Source organism: Wolffia australiana, chromosome 10, assembly GCF_029677425.1.
Source record: "Wolffia australiana isolate 7733 chromosome 10, ASM2967742v1".
Lineage (NCBI taxonomy): Eukaryota > Viridiplantae > Streptophyta > Magnoliopsida > Alismatales > Araceae > Wolffia > Wolffia australiana.
Genome location: NC_135844.1, coordinates 2,296,087 through 2,318,685, shown reverse-complemented (window position 1 = coordinate 2,318,685; position 22,599 = coordinate 2,296,087). Strand labels below are relative to the sequence as shown.

Below are 22,599 nucleotides of genomic sequence, written 5' to 3'. Positions count from 1 at the left end.
GGCAATTAGTCATCTATTCCACCCCTTACTCTCATTAGGCACCCTTCTTGACCTTGGAATGGACAGCAGAATGAAAGACTTCATGCCTCTTGTCACATCCCATTCCACTCTTTCCTAGGTGCAAGTGATTAACACTAGCTTTTAAATCATCCTTGGTCTATTCTGTTCTGTCTCGTCTAGTCTGTGTTTGGGTGTTGGTGATTTACTCTAGGTTTACAACCACCCTGGGTATGTTTCGAATTTTGTTCTGCCATTGGATCTCTTTTCCGTTCCGTTATTGGGTTCTGGTGATATACACTAGGTTTACAACCCTGTTTGGTCTACTCTGTTCGGTCTCATCCGTTCTGTGTTTGGATGTTGGTGATTTACTCTAGGTTTACAACCATCCTGGGTATGTTTCGTATTTTGTTCTGCCATTGGATCTCTTTTCCGTTCCGTTACTGGGTGCTGGTGATTTACACTAGGTTTACAACCGTGTTTGGTGTATTCTGTTATCCTTTATGTCATTGGTTCTGTCATCTGTTTTTTATTTGGTTCCTTCATCCGTTCCCTCATTGGGTGCTGGTGATTTACAATAGGTTTATAATCATCTCCTGTCTGTTTTCTCTTCTTTTTTTTTAAAGCTCTTGATATATGTACTGTCTTAGCCCTCAGATTAAAATGGAAGGAAACTGGAGACTATGGTGGATGTCTGACGAGTGCGCAGCAAATTGCCATTACATCCTGTCCTATTTGTCATCTGTCCCTGAGCATTAGACACATATCATTTGCTTCTTGTGTTTCCTTGGGCGCTAATGAAACCAAAAAACTTTAACCTCTTTTTCAATCCACGAGTCAGCGCAAGTCTCTCCCGAGAAAATGACATCGATGCTGATTTTTTCCACATGGAAGACAGAAGTGATAAACTACAGTAAAATATTCAGATGAGGTCTGAAAAATAAAGCTAAAGAAATATCCCAATTCTCTTGGATGATTATCATATCCGTGAAATCTGGTACATGTTCACCATTTTTAGCAATGGTTGACTATACATTCAAAGAACTAGGAAAAAAAATGGTAGGGAAGGCAATGACATCAATAAAAGGTTCAGCTATTCTGGAGACATTTTTCAGGGCTTCATGAAGATGTTCTGACTGTGGCATTCATTACCCAACAGGATTATCAGAAACATATGTCACACCGAAATGACTGAAAGATACCAAATACATACTATTTTAGTTTGGTTTAATTATCTAACAATTTAGTATAATCCTAAGTGTATATTTTTCTTGATCTTGATATATGACCAATCAAGGTAGTTTATGATATTTTATTGTAGGAAATTGGTAATTTTTTTATGACATCATAATTTAATGTGGTTAAAAATTTGAAAATAGTTTAGGTTTTGTAAACTTGTTCAATTGTATTTTTTTTCTCCCCTCTTTACTAGTGTCAACATTATTTTTTCTCTTTCATATCCCAATAACTGGAATGCAACATTCTGTTAAGTATATCATTTATTGGTACATATTTAAATTTAATTAATTCTAATTATTTATACATACCCATAACATCTGTGGGCCTACCTTATTCTGATTCTTACATAGGAGATGTCAGGACCTGTATATTATAAAATATATAGTGCTTTCAGAGGGCATGAAATGACAATATTTATCCTTCATATCCACAAAATATTGAACCTAATCAGTTTGAACAAGACAGATGTGAGACAAAATGCATACTTGAAGTAAATGTATACTTTAAAGGATGACTCATAATAGGTGTTGAATTTCATTAGAAGGGGTTTGTCAAATATTAAAGACTAAGAACTATACTCAAATTTCCTCTGATTGTGTTTTCATAGAAACTTTGTGCTTCAATGCCTGAAGACCTCTATAAAATGACCAGCTGTCCATGAATGCAGTTTTGCTTATGCCAAATCGTGTCCCACTATTGTATATTCTACATGTCTAGAACACCTCACTATTCCAAACAATAAAGAAATAAATTATTTAAAAGTGAATTTTATGAAGTAATCACCCAAGATCTCCATGCTAATGAAGACATTCGACTTTTAACAATATGCTCAGTAGTCCAAACCTTTATGTTTTGTTAAAATTTAGTACTTAAAGCTTATGAATCTCAGTATTGATCTAATCATTGCACCAATCAAAATGACAAGGGGAATGCTCGAACCTTTAATTTAGTTCAAGTTGGTACCATAAATTAGTATCTACTAAAATAATTTTTATTAAATCATTAAATATACGGTAGTTGATTTTTTAAAAAACATTTAAACATTGAAGTTTTTGAGACATAATGTTTAGTTTCAATTATTTAAAACAGAGAGGGGTCCAATACCCATAATGATCAGGGTGTGTCTTGGGTCATGCCTATTTTGTGTTCACAATGCTTTCTTTTCCATTTACTTTGTAAATAATTGGTATCATTTGTATGACGATGAATGTGTGACGCTCATCTTAGAACACGGCCCAAATGAAATTGTATACTGCGTTCATATTTAGTATAATTATTATCTTAAATGATAAACGTATGTCATGATATTTTTATTTAATATTTGAGCAATAGCAATGCTTTCTCATCGTTTAAAATGTCATTCTAAATTTATGAATGAATGAGTGCCCAAGTTGCACGTGTGTACAAAGAAAGGGATAGTAATAAATATTTCGGACGTTCTGAGTTATACATCTTAATAGTTCTTGATATGGTGTTACTCTTCGTGTTATAAATATATCATTTGAACGTAATTTACAGGATTTTGTTTATGTATACCAATTGTAAGTTAGGAAAAATATATCATTTACAAAGTGAAAAACAGAATGATTAATACTTGGGCAATACCATCAGAGGCGCAAATATCATATAGCATGAATAAGAACATCATATCAGGAACTATTGAGTGAGATACTTACGGACTGAGTTTGAATCTAACTTAAGAAGTTGATTTATTATCATTGTAACAGGTTTTATATTCAAATCAATAGCAGTAATTTTCATATAAGTTGACTTTACATTGTAGGTCGTATTGCAGGATATTTGAACGAATTTCCTAGGTTCATCCGTGTATACCGCTAAACCTGATTATTATCATCAAAATAATTGTAAGGGCCTGACATGATGAAAATTGGTAAGATTGGAGACATGAGAGATTTGAGCATTTGGAGATACAGTAAATAAAACAATAACTCAAGGGTAAAAAAAAAAGGTACTCTCTGGAAGATGGTACGCCCAAAAGGATTAAAGAATTGGCAAAAGATAAACATTATTTTAGGGACATTCATGCATACATGAACACATTTTATGCGAGTGAATAATTCATCGCTTCTAAGTTCTCCTGCCCCTTGTTGGGAACCAATTACTTCTTCAAGTTCAACATACAACTGCATTATATTATTATGTATTGATGAGATGTGAGAGAGCCTCCTCCTAAACTTAACTACCAATACTAGGAGTTTATAGCAAGAGTATCTCTGAAATAATGAATCAGTCTCTCAAAAAAGTCATTGGTCTTCAAAGTTCATCTCTCGAATGAAGCTAAAAAATGGAACTGTTAACTTGTATTTCCCTAATGAACGATGGTATGCACTATTTTAGATTACGAGCTATGACATGAATACCAATAAAGAGATTCAATTAAGACAAAAACTGTGGGGTTTAATTAATATGTAGAGGTCAAGCCAATCCGAATCAAAGAAGATAACGTTATCTCCTCTTGCCTAAATATTTCCTTCACAGTTTCCATTGTTCCCAAGACTGAAGATTTCTTAGACTCACTAACTCATTATAGACTTTGGTAGAAGGCTTGCCATGGACTCAGATATATGTTATTAACACAATGATTTATTTGCTATTAAATCTACATTTTATGTTCTCAAATTTAGTCACCCATGATAATTATGCTGAAGAAGGTCCTTACTATCACCACATGGACCACATTTAAATAACTAGGGGACAAAAAGATAGTCGAATGTTTGCTCTGTAGATGAGTGAAACCCTTCATGTGCTCTTTCCCAAAAGCTTCCAAAAAGAATCCATGGCCCCTACACCTTTTTTTTCCCCACTTACAGTGTAAGGATTCCCCCTAAGTCTAGACCCAATCATCACCAACACCACTTACAAAGCATACCATTCACTCTCAACCACTACCTTCGTCCTCCCAAACCCTAATTCTCCCAACCTGGCACCAATTTAGACTGCAAGAGAGCCCATAAATAGCCCAGCTTCCCCTTCACTCTACCTTATCTTCTGCTGCCAGCAAATCAGAAATGACCCATCTTAAGTCTTCTTTCTTCCTTTTCCTCTTCATTCTCTTTTCTTCTTCCATGGTGGAGAGCAGGGTTGCTAGAAAGGATCTGGGTCTGGGCCTTGGTCTGGGTCTTGGTCTGGGTCTGGGCTCAGCCTCTGGTTCAGCGTCTGGCTCAGCCTCTGGTTCAGCGTCTGGCTCAGCTTCTGGCTCATACGCTGGTTCAAATGGTGGTTCAAGTGCAGGTTCTTTTGCCGGGTCTGGTGGAGGTGGTGGCTATGGAGAGGGCTGTGGCCGAGGCAATTGAACCGGGCCTTTTGCTTGGATTATCGCTCTTAAGCTACGTTAATGTCATTGCATGAAATACTAGTATGAATAATGAGCCGGGAATAAGGTTGAGGTAAAGTTGTAATAGTTTTAATTCTCCTCAGTCGAAGTGGGTTTTCGTTTTGTGTCATGTGTCAACGTGGTTGAAGGAAACTCTGTTACTTTCGGTGGTAGAGGAAGGGAGAAAGTAAGAGAAAGGAAAAGGAGAGTGGAAATTTTAGAGCGATTTACTGGAGGAAGACGGAGAAAGAGAAGGGTGAAAAAGATGCGAAGATGGTCGATAGGGATAAATACCGAGAGTGAGAGGTAGACTAGAGAGAAAAAGGTAGAGAGGGAGAGAGATAAAGAGAGAGAGATAGAGGGAGAGAGAAGAGAGAGATAGAGAGAAGAGAGAGAGAGGGAGAGAGAGAGAGGGAGAAAGAGACAGAGAAGAGAGATAGAGAGAGAGGAGAGAGAGGGAGGGAGAGAGAGAGAGAGAATGAGACAGAGAAGAGAGATAGAGAGAAGAGAGAGGGAGAGAGGGAGAGAGAATGCGACAGAGAAGAGAGATAGAGAGAGAAGAGAGGTAGAGAGAGAGAAGAGAGAGAGGAAGGGAGAGAGAAAGAGAGAGAGAAGAGAGGTAGACAGAGAGAAGAGAGAGAAGAGATAGAGAGGGAGGGAGAGAGAAAGAGAGAGAGAGAAGAGAGGTAGACAGAGGAGAGGGATAGAGAGGGAGAGAGAGAAGAGAGGTAGACAGAGAGAAGAGAGAGGAGAGAGATAGAGAGGGAGAGAGAGAGAGAAGAGAGAGAGAGGAGAGAGTAGAGAAAAAAGAAATAGAGATAGAGATGATCGAGAGATAGAAAGAAGGTCATAAAGATGGAAAGAGGTTGATAAAATGAGAGAGAAAGGATGGTGATGCGGGAAACAAAGAGAAAGATGGGTCCAATGCATCTTATCCGGATCATGAATAATCTGAGCATAGAATGTTAAGGACTTATAAGCACTATGATTTTTCTGGAAGGTAAAGTTGTTTTGGTTGACGTCTGGGAATGACTTTCCAAAGGAATGGGTTTATGTATCAAATGTATTCAGAATTAATAGATGAAGTGTTTAGGACTTAGTGACTATATACTATATCTTTATAAGAATCTATAGAATAGGATGGGAGATACGTGACTACCAAATGCTTTGGATAAACTCAGAGTCATCCTTTGGCCTTGTGTACAAGAGGGAAATACAAATGAAAAGCCAATGTGACCATGATTAATCAATGTAAGATCATCTCCTAACCTCGTTCAGCAAGATTTCCACATCTAAGAAAAGTTCATCTCATTATTTTTTTCAGCCTCCACTGTTATACGTGGAAGCTCCTAGCCTGATGAAAGGTCAAATAAGGCTTTCCTCATGTAATATTACCAAATTAGATAAAATTTACATTAATCGAAACATTTTTTGTATAGTATACTCTATTAAGTTTTATCTGAAATATTATCATAGTTTTTCCAATAAAAAATTCATCTTTTAAAATATGTTATAATACTGTTACAGAGTTATTTATGATATTGAGATTAAATAGCTTGTTTCATTAGTTTGTAAATGTAATGTACACACCTATTGGCTTAGATGCAAACACATTTAAGAAGATGCTTCACCACAATCAATATTTGTCATCATTGAAATCATTATAAGCACCACTATGAATCTCCATGTATTATATACATTGATGGATTTATGTGGCCTATACGCGAATCACACTTTTATATATATATTATGTTAACTGAAATAAATTCTTATTCAATATTATGTGAATAGAGAATGAATCCTTGATTCTTCCTCCTCCCTTGGTTGCCTTGTGAAAGATGATCACGATGGGAGCAAATGCTTGAAGGCATTCTCTATCTTTCTTGGGAGATCTTGCTTGCAGAAAGAGTGCTTGAGAAGAGACCTTTCAATTTCAAAATTAGGGCAAAAAAGAAAGGGATTTTTTTCCTTAAGTGAGTGTAGGTGGCAGCATTAAATACACACAACTTTTGAATTAAAGTGAGAAGTCTTACCTTTGCTGCCCATTTCTTTCTCTTACCATTACAACTCCATGGAAGGGTATTTTGGGACTTCTAGAGAACCTCTGACCTCTATAAAATTACACCACATGGTCCAGGTAAATAAGAAAATAAATATTATAAAATAAAGACTAGGTTGCATAGTCAACTGTTAGCTTGTAGATGTTTGATCTAATGTGCACGACCTACATTCTTGTATACTTTTTAGGAAAATATGAAAAAAAAATATAGAAATCTTGTTTTATTTTTCACAAGTTTCATGTTGAAAAATTCTATTTATGGTTGACTCGAAAATGAGATGCATAAATTAAATGATATTTGATCTACCTCAACATAGTTATTGACCTCATAGTGACGTAGGACGACTACGGGGTAGGCGAGGAAGGGCAGAACGAAAGGATGTACAGGCTAAGGGTAGGATGGGTGTGTGAGGGATAAAACAATCCACAGAAATTCACGACCAGATTCGGATTTAAAACCGATGAAAATCTGGTGGTGCAGCTCCGACCCTTTCGAGGGCGGGAGTACTGTCTTCCCCCACCGCAACGATGCCTAAGCACTGAAATCAATACCCGAATTTGCGTCGCGAGGAAACACTCGAGAAAGAGGGAGAAGAAGTAGAAAATTCAAACCAAATCTAATTCTGACGGCGGTGGAAACTTCTCGAGAAAACACTGAACGAGGAACACTTCGACACCAAAGAGTTCAGGCGTACCTCGGCACCGTAGTGCGTGAAGAGGTTGCGGGAAATTCTGATCGTGACGGAGCTGGGCGAATCCGGGCGTTGATTAGCCCATTGGACGAGGACGATGCTGGGCGTTCCGGGCGTTGAATGGCCCTGGTTGAGTGCAGATGTCGTGGTCGCAGAGTCAAGCGTGGGCGAACACCCGCGCGCGCGAAGCGCGCGAAGGGTGCGCGGAGCAGCACGCGTAGGCGCTGAGCGCGCGGAGCCCTGGTGCGCGCGCAGAGTGCGCGGAGTGCGGCGGAGCACACCCGGAGCACGCACGGCCCAAAACGTCGGATGGCGTCGACCACGACCGTCGGCCTGGGACGCTCTGGGCGACGGCTTAGGATGTGCGTTGGGCGGCCCTGGTAGGGGTTGCCCTGGGCGGCCTTGGGCGGCCCTGCCGGGGGCGGCCCTGGGCGGACCTGATCGGCCTGGCTGGGGTGGCCCCTGGGCGGCCAAGGAGGGTGGCCACGGGGCGGCCTGGGGCGGCCCTGGCGGGGCGGTCCTGGGCGGGCTTGGCGGTCTGGCTGGGGCAGCCCCTGGGCGGCCAAGGGGGCGGCCTAGGGTGCCCTTGGGTGGCCTGAGAGGGCGGCCCTTGGGCGACCTGGATGGGCGGCTCCTGGTCGGCCTGGGAGTGCGGCCAAGGGGTGGTCACGGGGGCGGCCTTGAGTGCCCAAGGACGGCGGCCTGGTAGGGAAACCACAGGGGAGGTCTGGGGCGACCCCTGAGGGCGAGAACGAGAGAGAGAGAGGGAAATGGAAGAGAGGGAAGAGGGAGAAAGAAATGAAAGAGAGGGAAGAGGCGGTGACCGGCGACGCGACGACGGCGGCGGCGGCGGCGGTGACGACAGCGGAGGATAGGATTTGACGGTAGAGGATAAGGGAGGCTAGGCAATCCTCCAAGAAGAGTTAAACAAAAACTCGATTCTTGAATTATGATTGCCTAAGAGTTTCTTGAAAATAATTGCCTTTATATAGGCCTTGGAGGAAAGAGAAATTGACGAGAAAGTAAAGACGAGAAAATAAAGACGTGCGCGGTGTCACGCCAAAGGGCAGTTGTGGATCTGCCTTTGGCGTCGTGTCATGACGCGCGTAGAGGCGTGCGCGGGTGGAGACGTGCAAGTTGGCGGTTGTGGCGTGTCGGCTTTAGGGTTGACTCTGGTTGACCGTGGAAAGTTGACTTCGGTTGATTCCGGTTGACCGTGGTCCAAAGCATGCGTGTTGACTCCGGTTGACCGTGGTGACGCGTTCGTTGATGAGATTTTGGCGTCCTCGCCATCACATAGATTGTTTCATAAACTAGAAGTATTGAACATCTTATAAAGACAAGAAACACAAAGATTTTCCCTTTGGAGACTTTGAAATCCAGGAGATAAGGCCTGCATATGTGTGATGATGACTATTCTTTAATATCTTGGAATTTGTCATATCATAAAGTATTTGACATATAAGAAAGTATTTAACATATCATAAATAAAATAAACATAAATATTTTCCTTTTGGAGGCTTGAAATCTAGGAAATGAGGCTGGCATTTGTCAATAATGATGATGAATGTTCCCTAAATAATTAAATTCCTGTTGATATTGGCTTCATACTCTGTTGGGGGGTTGGGCTGGACTTAGTAGAATTTCATTTATTTTTAATTGGGCTTATGATCCAGCCCAAAAACTGGTGGGCCGAAAATTCACCATAAATACGAAATTTTGACTAGCTTACAAAGCGCAAAAGCCGTTCGTAGAATTTCTACGCGATCGAGGGGCCGGCGACCTGCGAATGGCGGAGGTAAGAACAAATCTCTCGTTTGAATTAGTCCCCTTTGATTGAGTTTCTCGGCGTTTTCTCGTGATTTGGCTGGGATTTTTCTGGTTTTCTTGTAATCAGATACCTCGATCGACGTCTCTTTTTTGTCCGATTTCTGTCATTACGTTTGAGGAGCTCTTACGGCTCTGGGCCCGCCCTCTGGAATTTCTGCGGAATATGTATGCATCATGTATTAAATCTTACCCCTTTTTTCATGGGTCGATGAAATTGATTGCTTTCGTTTATTTAAAAATATTTCTTCTTGATTCTTCAAAAAAAAAGTTCATTTTGAAAATCATTGCCCGATGAAAGACTTTTCTTGTTCGTTTAGCCGCCTGATAGGAGCGTGATTGTGTTATGATGGAAGGATTTATCTTGAATTTGGGCATTACATGACTGCTTGCAAAATGGCGGGCAGTCGTCTTATTGTTGGTACGCTTTATGCGTGTCTTGTTTCGATGTTGATCATGGTTTAGTCGTTCTTTGGGTGTATACTGTGCCATTAGCTTGGGCTAATCTTCGAAAATTGCATCTTTATTATGCTACTGTTTTCATATTTAAGGCTCTTCGGTCCGCTTTTGGTTTTTTAATTTTTTAAAAAATAAAGCATGAATTAAGTTTTCGTTTGGTATATACCGTGCTAGAATCTTGGGATAATCATAAGAACTCACATCGTTGTCCTGCTAAGCGAGGATTCACTTAAAATAATTGATCAAGTTTATAACTTAAAATAATTGATCTTTCCCTCCTATAAGTTCATTTTTTTAAATTTAAATCAAGGGAGCGCAAATACTGGTGTTTCACATGGAATTACTTATGCTTTTGCTTTTCAATTTGACAGTAATTATTTATTCCGAAAAATTCCTTACATTTTCTTATTGATCTCTTAACAGATTGAGATAAAAACTGCTCCGGCTGATTTCCGGTTCCCTACTACGAATCAAACAAGGCACTGCTTCACTCGCTATGTCGAGTATCACAGGTTCGTACTTCTTCTGTTATTTAACGAAAAAATATTGTCTCTTCTGATTACGTTTTTCCATATCGTGGGATATTTATTCCAACTGTTGCTGCAGATGCCTGCAATCCAAGGGAGAAGAATCCAATGAATGTGAAAAATTTGCCAGATTCTATAGATCTCTCTGCCCTGGGGAGTGGGTGAGTCCTCGGTTATATTTTAAAATAAATTTCTGTTCTATTAGGAGAACTTATATTTATCCTCCTTTCTGTCGTTTCTCCATCCATATCTATTTTATCATTTGACTTACAGTATGTTGGATGATTCAAGGAGTTACTTATTTTCGTGTCTTGAATGATCTATCTGCCAGTCGAGACAAATGGCATGGTTGGAAAAAAGTTAAATTTCCTTTTATTTTCGTTCTCTTCTAGTTCAGTAGTTAATTTACAGTTATGGTCTTGTGACAGTTGCAATGTATCAAGTCGATCATTTCCATTTCACAAAATTGACATATCACATGAGGGAAATCATAGCTTAATTCGAATCAGGTTCCTTCAATGGCATTCTGTTCGATGTAAAAATTGTTGTCGTCTCTTACTAACGTTATATGTCTTATATAAATAACCTATCTGGATAAGCTTTTTGTACAAGGTAAACTGCCCTGCAAAAATCTGTGTCGTCGTGAGGACCCCAAGGTCCAATAAGACCCATTAATCATGTGATTAGGGGTATAAGAAAGGGATACAGTTAGGGTAATGAGGTGGGGGAATGCTCTGGCAGAAAAGGGCCAATTCGGCTGGGTAGAGAGAGACCCTTGATAAGAAGCATGTTCTTGTTCTGAACCCAGTGTTTTCGTCTGGATTTTGGAATAGTTTACCCTATTTATGGGTTACCATTATTCTGGGAAGTTCTTAGAGAACCTAGTTGTGAATAAGTTTATGGTTAATGGTTTCAGTTATCTTACTTGTTCCTACGGTTCACTTTGTTGAGCCATGTGACACACCAAATCGATATCAAGTCCTTCAAATAGAATCTTGGAGAGGATTTCTTGAATGGGTAATTCCAAATGAAAGAAAACTGAGCCAAATTCCAAGTTTGCAATGCTGTAAGTTGTTTATGTGTTCAAGAACAAGAAGATAGGATATGGATGGAGATTGATTCCTGGATCAATCTAATCCCCTCTGGCCATGGTTGTCTGGCTGTTCCACCCTCCGGCCGCTCCCACCAATCATGTTCTTGAAAAAAGACTCGATGGTACCCCTTGTTTGTAATTCTAGGATATATCAATAGCTCTTGTTTGTAATTGTAGGATATGTGCTATTCACAAAGCATTTTTAAGTTATTCACGGCTTTTTCTTATTGTCCTTGCAGGTTGACAAATGGAATGAGCAGAGGGAGAATGGGACGTTTTCAGGTCCCCTTTAAACTCTGATCTGCTGAGCTAAAAATCTTTGTGGTGTCTTTGAAGGTAAGAAAACTTCATCCTTCTCTGGATTCCTGCTTTGTAATAAATTTATATTCTTGGACCTCGTTATCAACTGTTGATGTTTTTGCTTTCATTCTTACTGGTTTAGCCCCTGGTCTGTTTTGCCACAGTGAATGAGCTTTCATCTCTACTGCATTCTATACTTGAACCGTAGTTTTGAAACCGTCATGACAAAAATATTAGTATTTTGGGTCTGAATCAGTTGGTCTCATGTTGTAATTTGACACTGGTTTCTTGAGAGTTGACCCGACAATATTTCTCATATGCTGGGTATGTCATTTGATCTTCATGAAGATCATCAATTCGAGATAATTTACCCTTAATCTCTTTTCAACAGGAGACCTGATTAACATACATTAGAAACTTTTCACCGATTGCCTGTTGTCCCAAATGATGATTAAACAACACAATTTTAAAATCAAGTCAGATTCCATAAGGCCATAATCAGGTTGTGAAGACATGCATTCCTGGCTTATTATATCATAGATATGACGTAGTCTAGTGCTGAGAAGAAAATATGCGATCAGACAAAGATTAAGGGAGGATGTTGTTAATAATCGTTGTTCATTAATATTTCGAAATTTTACTCTCTTCCCATGCGCAGAAAAATTTGAAAATTTTGGAAGGGAATTCAAACGTAAATAGAAATCTCAAAACGGTACATTTATTATCTCCCTGCATTTAAGGAGTTGGTATTTGATGTTATTGCATATGAACAGCCTAGCTATGCTAAATTTGTAGTTGAAAATCTGATTATTTTTGTGAACTTTGAGTGGTGCTTAGTGAGCTCGACGAGGAAAGACGTAAACGAACAACATATTTGACGCAGAAAGCTTGTTTAAAATAAAGCTGTGATCATTTCCTGACGTAAATGTCGAGATTTTAGGCGGGCGGAGTTTAAACTTTCTATCAATAGTCAAATTGTAATGCGCATATGCAAATATTTGTACTTTTTGTACTTTTACATCAAATCTTTGTACTTTTTATGGTGGGTCAAACATGGCTGGACTTTGTTTCAAAATAAGTTACGCAATGATATCTTTCGTTTTTGAAATATTTTGAATTAGAATCCTAGAATTCAATGAAATAAAGTCTTGGTCCATTTTTGCATAATTATGCATCATTATTCGTTATATAATTTTGAGCTAAAACTTTCCAACTTTATTCAAATTATTTGTCAAAAATTTAATATTTTGGTTCCCTAATTTTATTTCAATGACTAAAATTTCTGATGTAGAAATTTATTTTCAGTGATAAAAAATATATGATTTCTTCTAACTGAATTGCATCAACTGAGTGGTTGACATGATTACACAACTCTGTTGTAATTCTTTTTGCGCATTTTCTGATAATTACTTTACAATAAAATAAATTGTGTGCAAGGGAATAGATTGAAATAAGAAGATAATACTTTGCTACTTCTTTATCATCCTATGGCCAAGTATGAACCCATAAACCTTCTGTTGACGAAGCACCAATAGAAATCTGTGTTTCCGACTGAATTGTGTATTAGATTAATTATTTATTTATTGATACTACTTGTGTTTGCATTGATTTCCTTGTAGAATAGCGATAACATGTATTGTTTTCATTAAACTATTGAAATAAATTTATTGATGCATGAATTCTTGATTTATTTAGTAAACTTTTATTTATTAATTTTATTAAATTACCATTTAAAAAATATTTAGTAAATTTGATAATTACCTTGAATGCATAAATTAGCTTTAGTTATCCATTTCATCATTTATTTCTTATTATGTATTGAGATTGGTAAGACTATGAGATTTCTTAAAATGCTATTCCCATTCTCTTTGATAACATTTAACTCTTAAGGATCAATGGGTCAGTTCTTCTCAATATCATGATCTAAACCCTCACCCAGTAAGGGTTCATTCAGGTCCATTTTAATCCTCTGAATACCAGTTGTCAAGTCTTGCCCATTGCACACAGCCTCTTCAACCCTCTCCTGCTCTATTGTTCTTGACTCAACTGCTTTGCCCCATAGCACAGTGTAGAGTCCTCCCATGACAATTGTTGCGCCGATTAGACTGGTAACATAGAATCATCTCAAACAAGATCATCAATAATTTTTATCATTTTTTCCTAAAAAAAATAGATTTTTTTTCATTTTAAGAAAGTTGAGCTTACCTTCCTAAGTGTAGCTCCTCATGGAGGAAGATACTTGACATGATGGTAGTGATAACAGTGCACAAAGGTGCAAACATCGATGTGAATAACGCTCCTTGTTTCAAAATACACCATGCTTGTATAGTATTACTCATTCCAGAGCCCAAAACCCCCTGCAGTAATTAAGTTTGAGAGACTTGGTAAATATTGGTCAACTCTCCCCATCTCCATCTCTCTCTCTCTACCCATCCTTCTCTATCCACTCTGTCCATGATTCTTTGTCCACTCTGGTCTAGTCAACTAGAGTGAGATCTAAGTGATTAAAAAACTGTGTAGTGGTGTACATTTTTTTTTTTAATCCAAAAAAGTTTGAGCTGAATAAAGAAGACTAGGAGTTGAGGCTGAAATTTATTGAAATTATCAAAAAAATTAGTTAGTTGACCATATTCTACAAGGCGGTAGTTTTGAAGATTAATATAATTTATCTATCTCTACTGCTACCAGACCCCAAAACTTATTGCAGTCATACAGTTTAAGCCAATTTTGTTTTCAAGTATGAATAAAAATACATGATTATATGCAACAAAATGGTCCTTTTTGATTTTTTTTGGCATATTTAACTGATGATCAAGATGTTTTGTTTATTACTACTGCTACCGGAGTCTGGGTCACAACAACCATAAGTTTGAGCTTAATACGCTAGACAATGAGTATAGAAGACTAAAACTTCTTCAAGTATCAACATAACTAGGAGACAAAATGCTTCAAATAATATGCATATTTTGTTGGTGATAAAGATGATTCATATGTTTCTACTGCCACCTATGTATAACTCATCTTTTTACTTACCGTGAAGAGGCAGCATATGATTTGAGTTGAAGAATTTAATCTCCATACACTTTTATCAGTCTCCATGGCAAGAGTGAGTGCAGAGGACTGCAAGAAGGCAAAGAAACATATCCATGCTGACCACGGAAGAGGTTGGAAGCTTGTCCTGCTAATGAAGACCTAATAGGGTTTGCTATCAGATAAATGTAGGTTTATATGATAGCTAAAAAAGGTAAAATCCAATGCAGATCCTGAAGTAAATTTAAGGATATTCTTGCCTTGCATTCTCAAGGATGAATCGATTAATTAAAAAAAGATAGTTTGATCTTGAGGGGTAGTCTTTTGAGTAACCATGTATGAACTTTTAAACTCATAAGAGCACTGGGGGCTCTCAGAAAAGCTCAGCCTTACTGGTGACCCAAGAACTGGCCCCTACTTATGTGCAGTAGGATAAAATTAGCTTTGTTTATTCTATCCTAAGATATCCCATCTTTTTATTTTGATATACTTAACCTCTAAATATTCATTAATCACCACACATAATTGAAATGTCTAAATCAAATAATAAATTAATTGGGATTTACATGATACCTCATCATGTATAACAATACACATCATTTTTTGTTAAGGAGATTGCAAAGTAAATGAAATCCCATATTAACTTAATTGAATCACTTTGTTGGGATTTTAACAAAAAGCTTATAATAAAAATAACGCAGGATATTATCATTAAGGAAATCACATACTAAATTAATTGAATCCCTTAACTTGGATTTATATCATACTATTGTTATATAAATTAATATAGTGATAAATTATTATTCATTAGTCAAATTTAAACTTAACAAAGTCCACTATCCATACCTGTAGGATGAGCCACATTGACCAGCAGCAGATACTCCCAAAGAGGAAAAGACAGCCCAGATACCAGTCTTCTCTGCTGGTGTAAGTGTTTCCTAATTTGACCTCTGGGCCTCTGTAGAAGGCCATGCAGCCTGCACCAACAACACATACCCCTGTTCCCGCTACTTTTGCTAGGCCTCTCGTGTCTCGAAGACTCGCTTTCTCTAGCCTGGTTCATGGGCAAGGTAAGGTGTGAGGTCAAATATAGATTTATAGATAGATAAATAGATAATATACATATTTGAGATATTTTTATACTTTGTTGCTATCCCATTTGTTGAAATATTTTAGATAGATTTAAGTATGTACTATAAATTTCATAGAGATATATTTCCTGTCTAAAGAAATAACATAAAAAGGATATTGTTACCCTTTATGATAAGATCTTCATGTAATTCATGATTTTTATTTATTCCAGAATATATACTTGATTTAGTGTTTCAGATAGATAGAGGTGTATAGAAAGAAAGGAAGAGATCGATGGAAAGATAGAAAACTACATGCATAACTTTAGATAGATAGAGAAATAATGGTTGATGGGGAGAAAGATGGAGAAAGAAACACAGAAAGAGATTGAGAGAGATGGAGAGAGAGATAAATAAATTTTGATAGGGAGAGAGAGATAGAGAGAGATAAATAAATGTTGACAGGGAGAGAGAGATGAAAAAATGTTGACAGGGAGAGAGAGATAGAGAAAGAAAGACAGAAAGAGATAGAGAGAAATGAAAAATGTTGATAAGGAGAGAGAGAGAGAGAGAAAGACAGAAAGAGATAGAGAGAGATGAAAAATGTTGATAGGGAGAGAGAGATAGAGAAAGACAGACAGAAAGAGATAGAGAGAAATAAATAAAGGTTGATAGAGAGAGAATTCTTCATGATAGAGAGGAAATCGGGTAGCCTTTGTCTGTTTCTGCTAAGTCGACAAACGATATGTGGCGATGTGCCCGAGTTCGTCGTTTTCGTCTACGTATCTTGCCTTGGCATTGAGAAATCTATGTATATCGGTAGTTACAGCGTGCAATATATTTCTATTTCACTGATAGGATAATGAAAATCAAGGGAAGAAAAAAACAAAACAAATTGATAGAGAAAGAGGGTCAGGCTGAGATGGAGAGTGGAAGATAAAGAAAGAGAAAGACATGGCGATAGAGATAGGGAGTGGAAAATAAAGAAAGAGAAAGACCTGGGTAGAGAGTGGAAGATAAAGAAAGAGAAAGACATGGGTAGAGAGTGTGCGTGTAAGAGAGAGATTGGTGTGTGAGAGAGAGAGAGAGATAGGGGTGTGTCTAAGAGCGAGAGAGAGAGGAGAGAGATAGGGGTGTGTCTAAGAGCGAGAGAGAGAGGAGAGAGATAGGGGTCTGTATGAGAGAGAGAGAGACAGGAGAGAGAGAGATAGGTGTGTGTGTGAGAGAGAGGGAAAGAGATAGGTGTGTGTGTGAGAGAGAGGGAAAGAGATAGGTGTGTGTGAGAGAGAGAGGGAGGAGAGAGAGAGAGAGGAGAGTGTGTGTGTAAGAGAGATTGGGGTGTGTGTATGAAAGAGAGAGAGAGATAGGTGTGTGTCTGTGTGTGAGAGAGAGAGAGATAGGTGTGTACGGGAGAGAGAGAGAGAGGAGAGTGTGTGTGAGAGAAAAATTGGGGTGTGTTGTATGTAAGAGAGAGAGAGGTAGGTGTGTGTCTGTGTGTGAGAGAGAGAGATAGGGGTGTGTCTAACAGCGAAAGAGACGAGAGAGAGATAGGTGTGTGTATGAGAGAGAGGAGAGAGAGAGATAGGGATGTGTGTCTGTGAGAGAGAGAGATAGGGATGTGTGTGAGAGAGAGAGAGAGAGAGGGGTGTGTCTAACAGCGAAAGAGACGAGAGAGAGATAGGTGTGTGTATGAGAGAGAGGAGAGAGAGAGAGATAGGTGTGAGAGAGAGAGGGAGAGAGATAGGTGTGTGTGTGTGAAAGAGAGAGAGGGGGAGAGAGAGAGAGGTGTGTGAGAGAGAGAGAGAGAGGAAAGTGTGTGTGAGAGGGAGAGAGAGGAGTGTGTGTGTGTGAGTGAGAGAGAGAGGAGAGTGTGTGAGAGAGAGATAGATGTGTGCGTGAGAGAGATTGGGGTGTGTGTATGTGAGAGAGATAAGTGTGTGTCTGTGTGAGAGAGAGAGTGGAGTGTGTGAGAGAGAGAGAGAGATAGTTGTGTGTCTGTGTGTGAGAGAGAGGGGTGTTAGAGAGAGAGATAGGTGTGTATCTGTGTGTGTGAGAGAGAGATAGGTGTGTGTCTGTGTGTGAGAGAGAGGGGTGTTAGAGAGAGAGATAGGTGTGTATCTGTGTGAGAGAGAGAAAGGGGTGTGTGTGAGAGAGAGAGGGAGAGAGAGAGGTGTCTATGAGAGAGAGAGATAGGTGTGTCTGTGAGAGAGAGAGAGAAAGGGGTGTGTATGTGTGTGTGAGAGAGAGGGGGGAGAGAAAGAGGGGAGAGGGAGAGAGAGGGAGGAGAGAGAGGAAAGAGGGGAGAGGGGGGAGAGAGAGAGAAAGAGAAAGAGAGAGAGAGAGAGACGGGAGAGGGGAGAGGGGGAGAGAGAGAGAAAGAGAGAAAGAGGGGAGAGGGAGAGAGAGGGAGGAGAGAGAGGAGAGGGAGAGGAGAGAGAGAGAAAGAGAGAAAGAGAGAGAGAGAGAGACGGGAGAGGGGAGAGGGGGGGAGAGAGAAAGAGAGAAAGAGAGAGAGGGGGGGGAGAGAGAGGGGAGAGGGGAGAGAGAGAGAAAGAGAGACGGGAGAGGGGAGAGGGGAGAGAGAAAGACAGAGAGAGAAAGAGAGAAAGAGAGAGAGAGAGAGAGACGGGAGAGGGGAGAGGGGGGAGAGAGAAAGACAGAGAGAGAAAGAGAGAAAGAGAGAAAGAGAGAGAGAGGGAGGAGAGAGACGGGAGAGGGGAGAGGGGAGAGAGGAGAGAGAGAAAGAGAGAAAGAGAGAGAAAGGGAGGAGAGAGACGGGAGAGGGGAGAGGGGGAAAGAGAAAGACAGAGAGAGAAAGAGAGAAAGAGAAAGAGAGAGAGAGAGGGAGGAGAGAGACGGGAGAGGGGAGAGGGGAGAGAGGAGAGAGAGAAAGAGAGAAAGAGAGAGAGAAAGGGAGGAGAGAGACGGGAGGGGGGAGAGGGAGAGAGAGAGAAAGACAGAGAGAGAAAGAGAGAGAGAGAGGGAGGAGAGAGACGGGAGAGGGGAGAGGGGAGAGAGAGAGAAAGAGAGAGAGAGAAAGAGAGAAAGAGAGAGAGAGGGAGGAGAGAGACGGGAGAGGGGAGAGAGAGATAGAGAAAGACAGAGAGAGAAAGAGAGAAAGAGAAAGAGAGAGAGGGAGAGAGAGAACGAGAGAGAGAGGGAGAGAGAGGGTGAGAGAGAGAAAGAGAGAGGGAGAGAGAGAAAGAGCGAGGGAGAGAGAGAAAGAGAGAGGGAGAGAGAGGGAAAGAGAGAGGGAGAGAGAAAGAGCGAGGGAGAGAGAAAGAGCGAGGGAGAGAGAGAGGGAGAGAGAAAGAGAGAGGGAGAGAGAGAAAGAGAGAGGGATAGAGAGAGAAAGAGAGCGGGAGAGAGAGAAAGAGAGAGAGGGAGGGAGAGAAAGAGAGAGAGAGAGGGAGAGAGAGAGAGAGAAATAGAGAGAGAGAGAGAGAGAAAGAGAGAGAAAGAATCACCCAAGAAGAGCTGCAAAAAGAAATGTAACGGCAGGCACCAAGTTAGACATGGCTGTGGCCAAGGAGGCAGATCCCAGGCGTAGTCCGAAGAAAGAGAGCCCCTGATTTATGGTCACTCTGAAATCCCCACAACTCCGTTAAATTAACAAGGAAGATAAGGGCTTCCTGCAATGGTTTGCTTACCCGAGGAACGACGCCAAGAATATCAACCAGAAGTTTTCCATTCCCAAATTAGCGTTTCTTCTGCACTTTGAACAGTGGGATAGACAGATAAATTAAAAAATATAGTGTGAGAGAGAGAAAGAAAGAAATTTAGAGAGATAGAGAGAGAGAGATAGACAGCGACAAAAAAGGCAGAAAATGGGAATGAGAGACAGAGTGGGTGAGAGGGAAACAGAGGGAGAGTGAGAAAAAGAGATAGATAGAGAATGGGAGAGATAGTGAGATCAAATAGATAGAGAGACAACGAGTGAGAGAGAGTGAGAAAAAAGAGATAGAGACAATGGGAGAGAGAGTGAGAAAAAAGAGAGAGAGAGAGAGACAATGGAAGATACAGAGAGAGAGCGAATCGAAAAGAGAGAAAGCGAGATAGAGAGAATGGGGGCGAGACTGAGAGAGAGAGAACTGAAGAGAGAGAAAGAGAGATTGAGAGAATGGGAGAGAGACAGAGAGACAGAACGAGAGCGCATTGAAGTGAGAGAAAGAGAGATTGAGAGAATGGGAGAGAGACAGAGAGAGAGCGAAATGAAGGGAGAGAAAGAGAGAGAGAGAGAGAGCGAATTGAAGAGAGAGAAAGAGAGATTGAGAAAATGGGAGAAAGACAGATAAAGAACGAATTGAAGAGACAGAAAGAGAGAATGACTGTAAGGCAGAGAGCGAGCCGAAGATAGAAATAGAGATAGAGAGTAGGGGAGAGAGAGAGAGAAAGAGAAAAAATGAAAGAAAAATAGAACGATGTAGAGAGACAATGGGATAGAGAGATATAGAGAGAAAGAGAGGAAAGAGACACATAGAATGAGATAGATAGAGAGATATATAGAGAAAAAGAGAGGAAAGAGAAACGCAGAGAATGAGAGGAAGAGATATAGATTGAGATAGAGAGAGAGATATATAGAGAAAAGAGAGGAAAGAGAAACGCAGAGAATGAGAGGAAGAGATATAGATTGAGATAGAGAGAGATATATATAGAGAAAAAGAGAGGAAAGAGAGACACAGAGAATGAGAGAAAGAGATATAGCTTGAGATAGAGAGAGAGGGATATCGAGAAAAAGAGAGGAAAGAGAGACACAGAGAATGAGAGGAAGAGATATAGATTGAGATAGAGAGAGATATATAGATAAAAAGAGATGAAAGGAGACACAGAGAATGAGAGGAAGAGATATAGATTGAGATAGAGAGTGAGAGATATAGAGAAAAAAAGAGGAACGAGAGACACAGAGAATGAGAGGAAGAGATATAGATTGAGATTGAGAGTGAGAGATATAGAGAAAAAGAGAGGAAAGAGAGACACAGAGAATGAGAGGAAGAGATATAGATTGAGATAGAGAGAGATATAGAGAAAAAGAGAGGAAAGAGAGACACAGATAATGAGAGAGAGAGAGAGAGATAAAGGGAGAGAGGAGAGAGAGATAGAGGCAGAGAGAGAGATAGAGGGAGATAGAGAGAGAGAGAGAGAGATAACGGGAGAGAGGAGAGAGAGAGAGAGGGAGATAGAGGGAGAGAGAGAGAGAGATAAAGGGAGAGAGGAGAGAGAGATAGAGGCAGAGAGAGAGATAGACGGAGATAGAGGGAGAGAGAGAGAGATAAAGGGAGAGAGGAGAGAGAGATAGAGGCAGAGAGAGAGATAGAGGGAGATAGAGGGAGAGAGAGAGATAGAGGCAGAGAGAGAGATAGAGGGAGATAGAGGGAGAGTGAGAGAGAGAGATATAAAGGGAGAGATGAGAGAGAGATAGAGGCAGAGAGAGAGAGAGAGAGGGAGATAGAGGGAGAGAGAGAGAGAGAGATAAAGGGAGAGAGAGGAGAGAGAGATAGAGAGAGATAGAGGGAGAGAGAGAGAGAGAGGGAGAGAGAGAGAGAGAGAGAGAGAGAGAGAGAGAGAGAGAGAGAGAGAGAGAGAGCGAGCGAGAGAGAGAGAGGGAGAGACTACCCGTGGTGGACATAGGCAAGAGGAGCCAATGTAATCGTAGCGATGCCTTGCCTGTACGATAAGTAAACGAGGGGGCTCATCCCCTGAGACAAGGCAGCCTTGCCAAGAAGATTGACCACAGCATAGATAAACTGCAAACCCACCATTGCCAGCGTAGGAATATGCTTCTTCAAGAACCCTACTCTCATGCTCATCGTAAAACAGTTAACCTCTGAAGTTTAATACCAAGGTCTAAACGAATTTAACGACCTTTGGGAGAGAGACAGAGGTGAGTGGATAGAGAGAGAGAGAGAGAGAGAGAGAGAGAGAGAGAGAGAGAGAGAGAAACAGACAGAGAGATAAGAGAGAGGGGGACAAGGACAGATGGAAAGGAAGACACACAGATATATATATATATTTGTAGAGAGAGAGAGGGGCGGGGGAGGGATAGAAGGACAAATAAACAGAGAGATAGATAGAGAGAGGGAGGGAGAGGCAGATAGAGGGATAGAGGGATAGATGGATAGATATAGAGAGGGAGGGAGAAAGTGAAATAGAGAGAGGCAAACAAACAGAGAGAGGATGGGAGAGGCAGACAGAGGGATAGATTGATAGATACAAAGAGGGAGTGAGAGGTAGAGAGAGATAAATTGATGGATAGATAGAGAAATAGAGAAACAGAGAGAAGTACGGAGAGAGAGAGAGAGAGAGGAGGGAGAGGCAGACAGAGGGATAGAATGATAGATAAAGAGAGGGAGGGAGAGGCCGAGAGAGATAACTTGATAGATAGAAAGATAGAGAGATAGAGGTAGGGAGAGTGAGATATAGAACGACAGAGAGAGAGAGAGAGGAAGGGAGGGAGAGAGAGATTGATAGATAAAGAGAGGGAGGAAGACACAGAGAGAGAGAGACTGATAGATAAAGAGAGGGAGGGAGACGCAGAGAGAGAGAGAGATAAATTGATAGATGATATATAGATAGATAGATTGATAGAGAGAGGTAAGGAGAGAGAGACACAGAGAGATAGAGAGAGATAGAGGGAGAGAGACAGAGAGAGATAGAGGGAGAGAGATCGAGAGAGATAGAGAGAGAGAGAGGGAGAGAGAGAGCGAGAGAGATAGAGAGAGATAGAGGGAGAGAGAGAGCGAGAGAGATAGAGAGAGATAGAGGGAGAGAGAGAGCGAGAGAGATAGAGGGAGAGAGATGGAGAGAGATAAATAGATAGATAAAGAGAGAGAGGTAAGGAGAGAGAGAGAGAGAGAGAGAGAGAGAGAGAGAGAACGTAGCCTCGGTGTTCTAAAGGGGAGTGGATGAGTAAGCTCGAATAAGAGGAAACCGCGGGCTTTTGTAAATAGTCCGGCGGCTTGTCTCTGTGGACCA

General features: G+C 40.3%; 2 protein-coding genes across 3 annotated transcripts; one reads left to right on the top strand and one right to left on the bottom strand.

Annotated features, from left to right (window-relative positions):
- Positions 1-9,025: 9,025 nt before the first annotated feature.
- Positions 9,026-11,654, top strand: LOC144708812 (cytochrome c oxidase subunit 6b-2). The gene is made up of 4 exons (XM_078582250.1): positions 9,026-9,119; positions 10,031-10,119; positions 10,214-10,295; positions 11,467-11,654. Exons 1-4 carry the CDS (start codon positions 9,111-9,113, stop codon positions 11,518-11,520), a joined length of 234 nt encoding a protein of 77 aa, XP_078438376.1. The 5' UTR covers positions 9,026-9,110; the 3' UTR covers positions 11,521-11,654.
- Positions 11,655-13,368: 1,714 nt separating this feature from the next.
- Positions 13,369-21,523, bottom strand: LOC144708202 (WAT1-related protein At4g30420-like). Of its 2 annotated transcripts, XM_078581414.1 has the most exons (8): positions 21,384-21,523; positions 21,241-21,291; positions 19,278-19,342; positions 19,095-19,211; positions 15,404-15,611; positions 14,561-14,719; positions 13,733-13,884; positions 13,369-13,632 (listed from the first exon to the last, which is right to left on the bottom strand). In XM_078581414.1, exons 1-8 carry the CDS (start codon positions 21,432-21,434, stop codon positions 13,428-13,430), a joined length of 1,008 nt encoding a protein of 335 aa, XP_078437540.1. In that variant the 5' UTR covers positions 21,435-21,523; the 3' UTR covers positions 13,369-13,427. The 2 variants fall into 2 exon arrangements, with proteins under 2 accessions (XP_078437540.1, XP_078437539.1); XM_078581413.1 differs by having other exon boundaries at positions 19,278-19,337; positions 21,241-21,434.
- Positions 21,524-22,599: the final 1,076 nt, after the last annotated feature.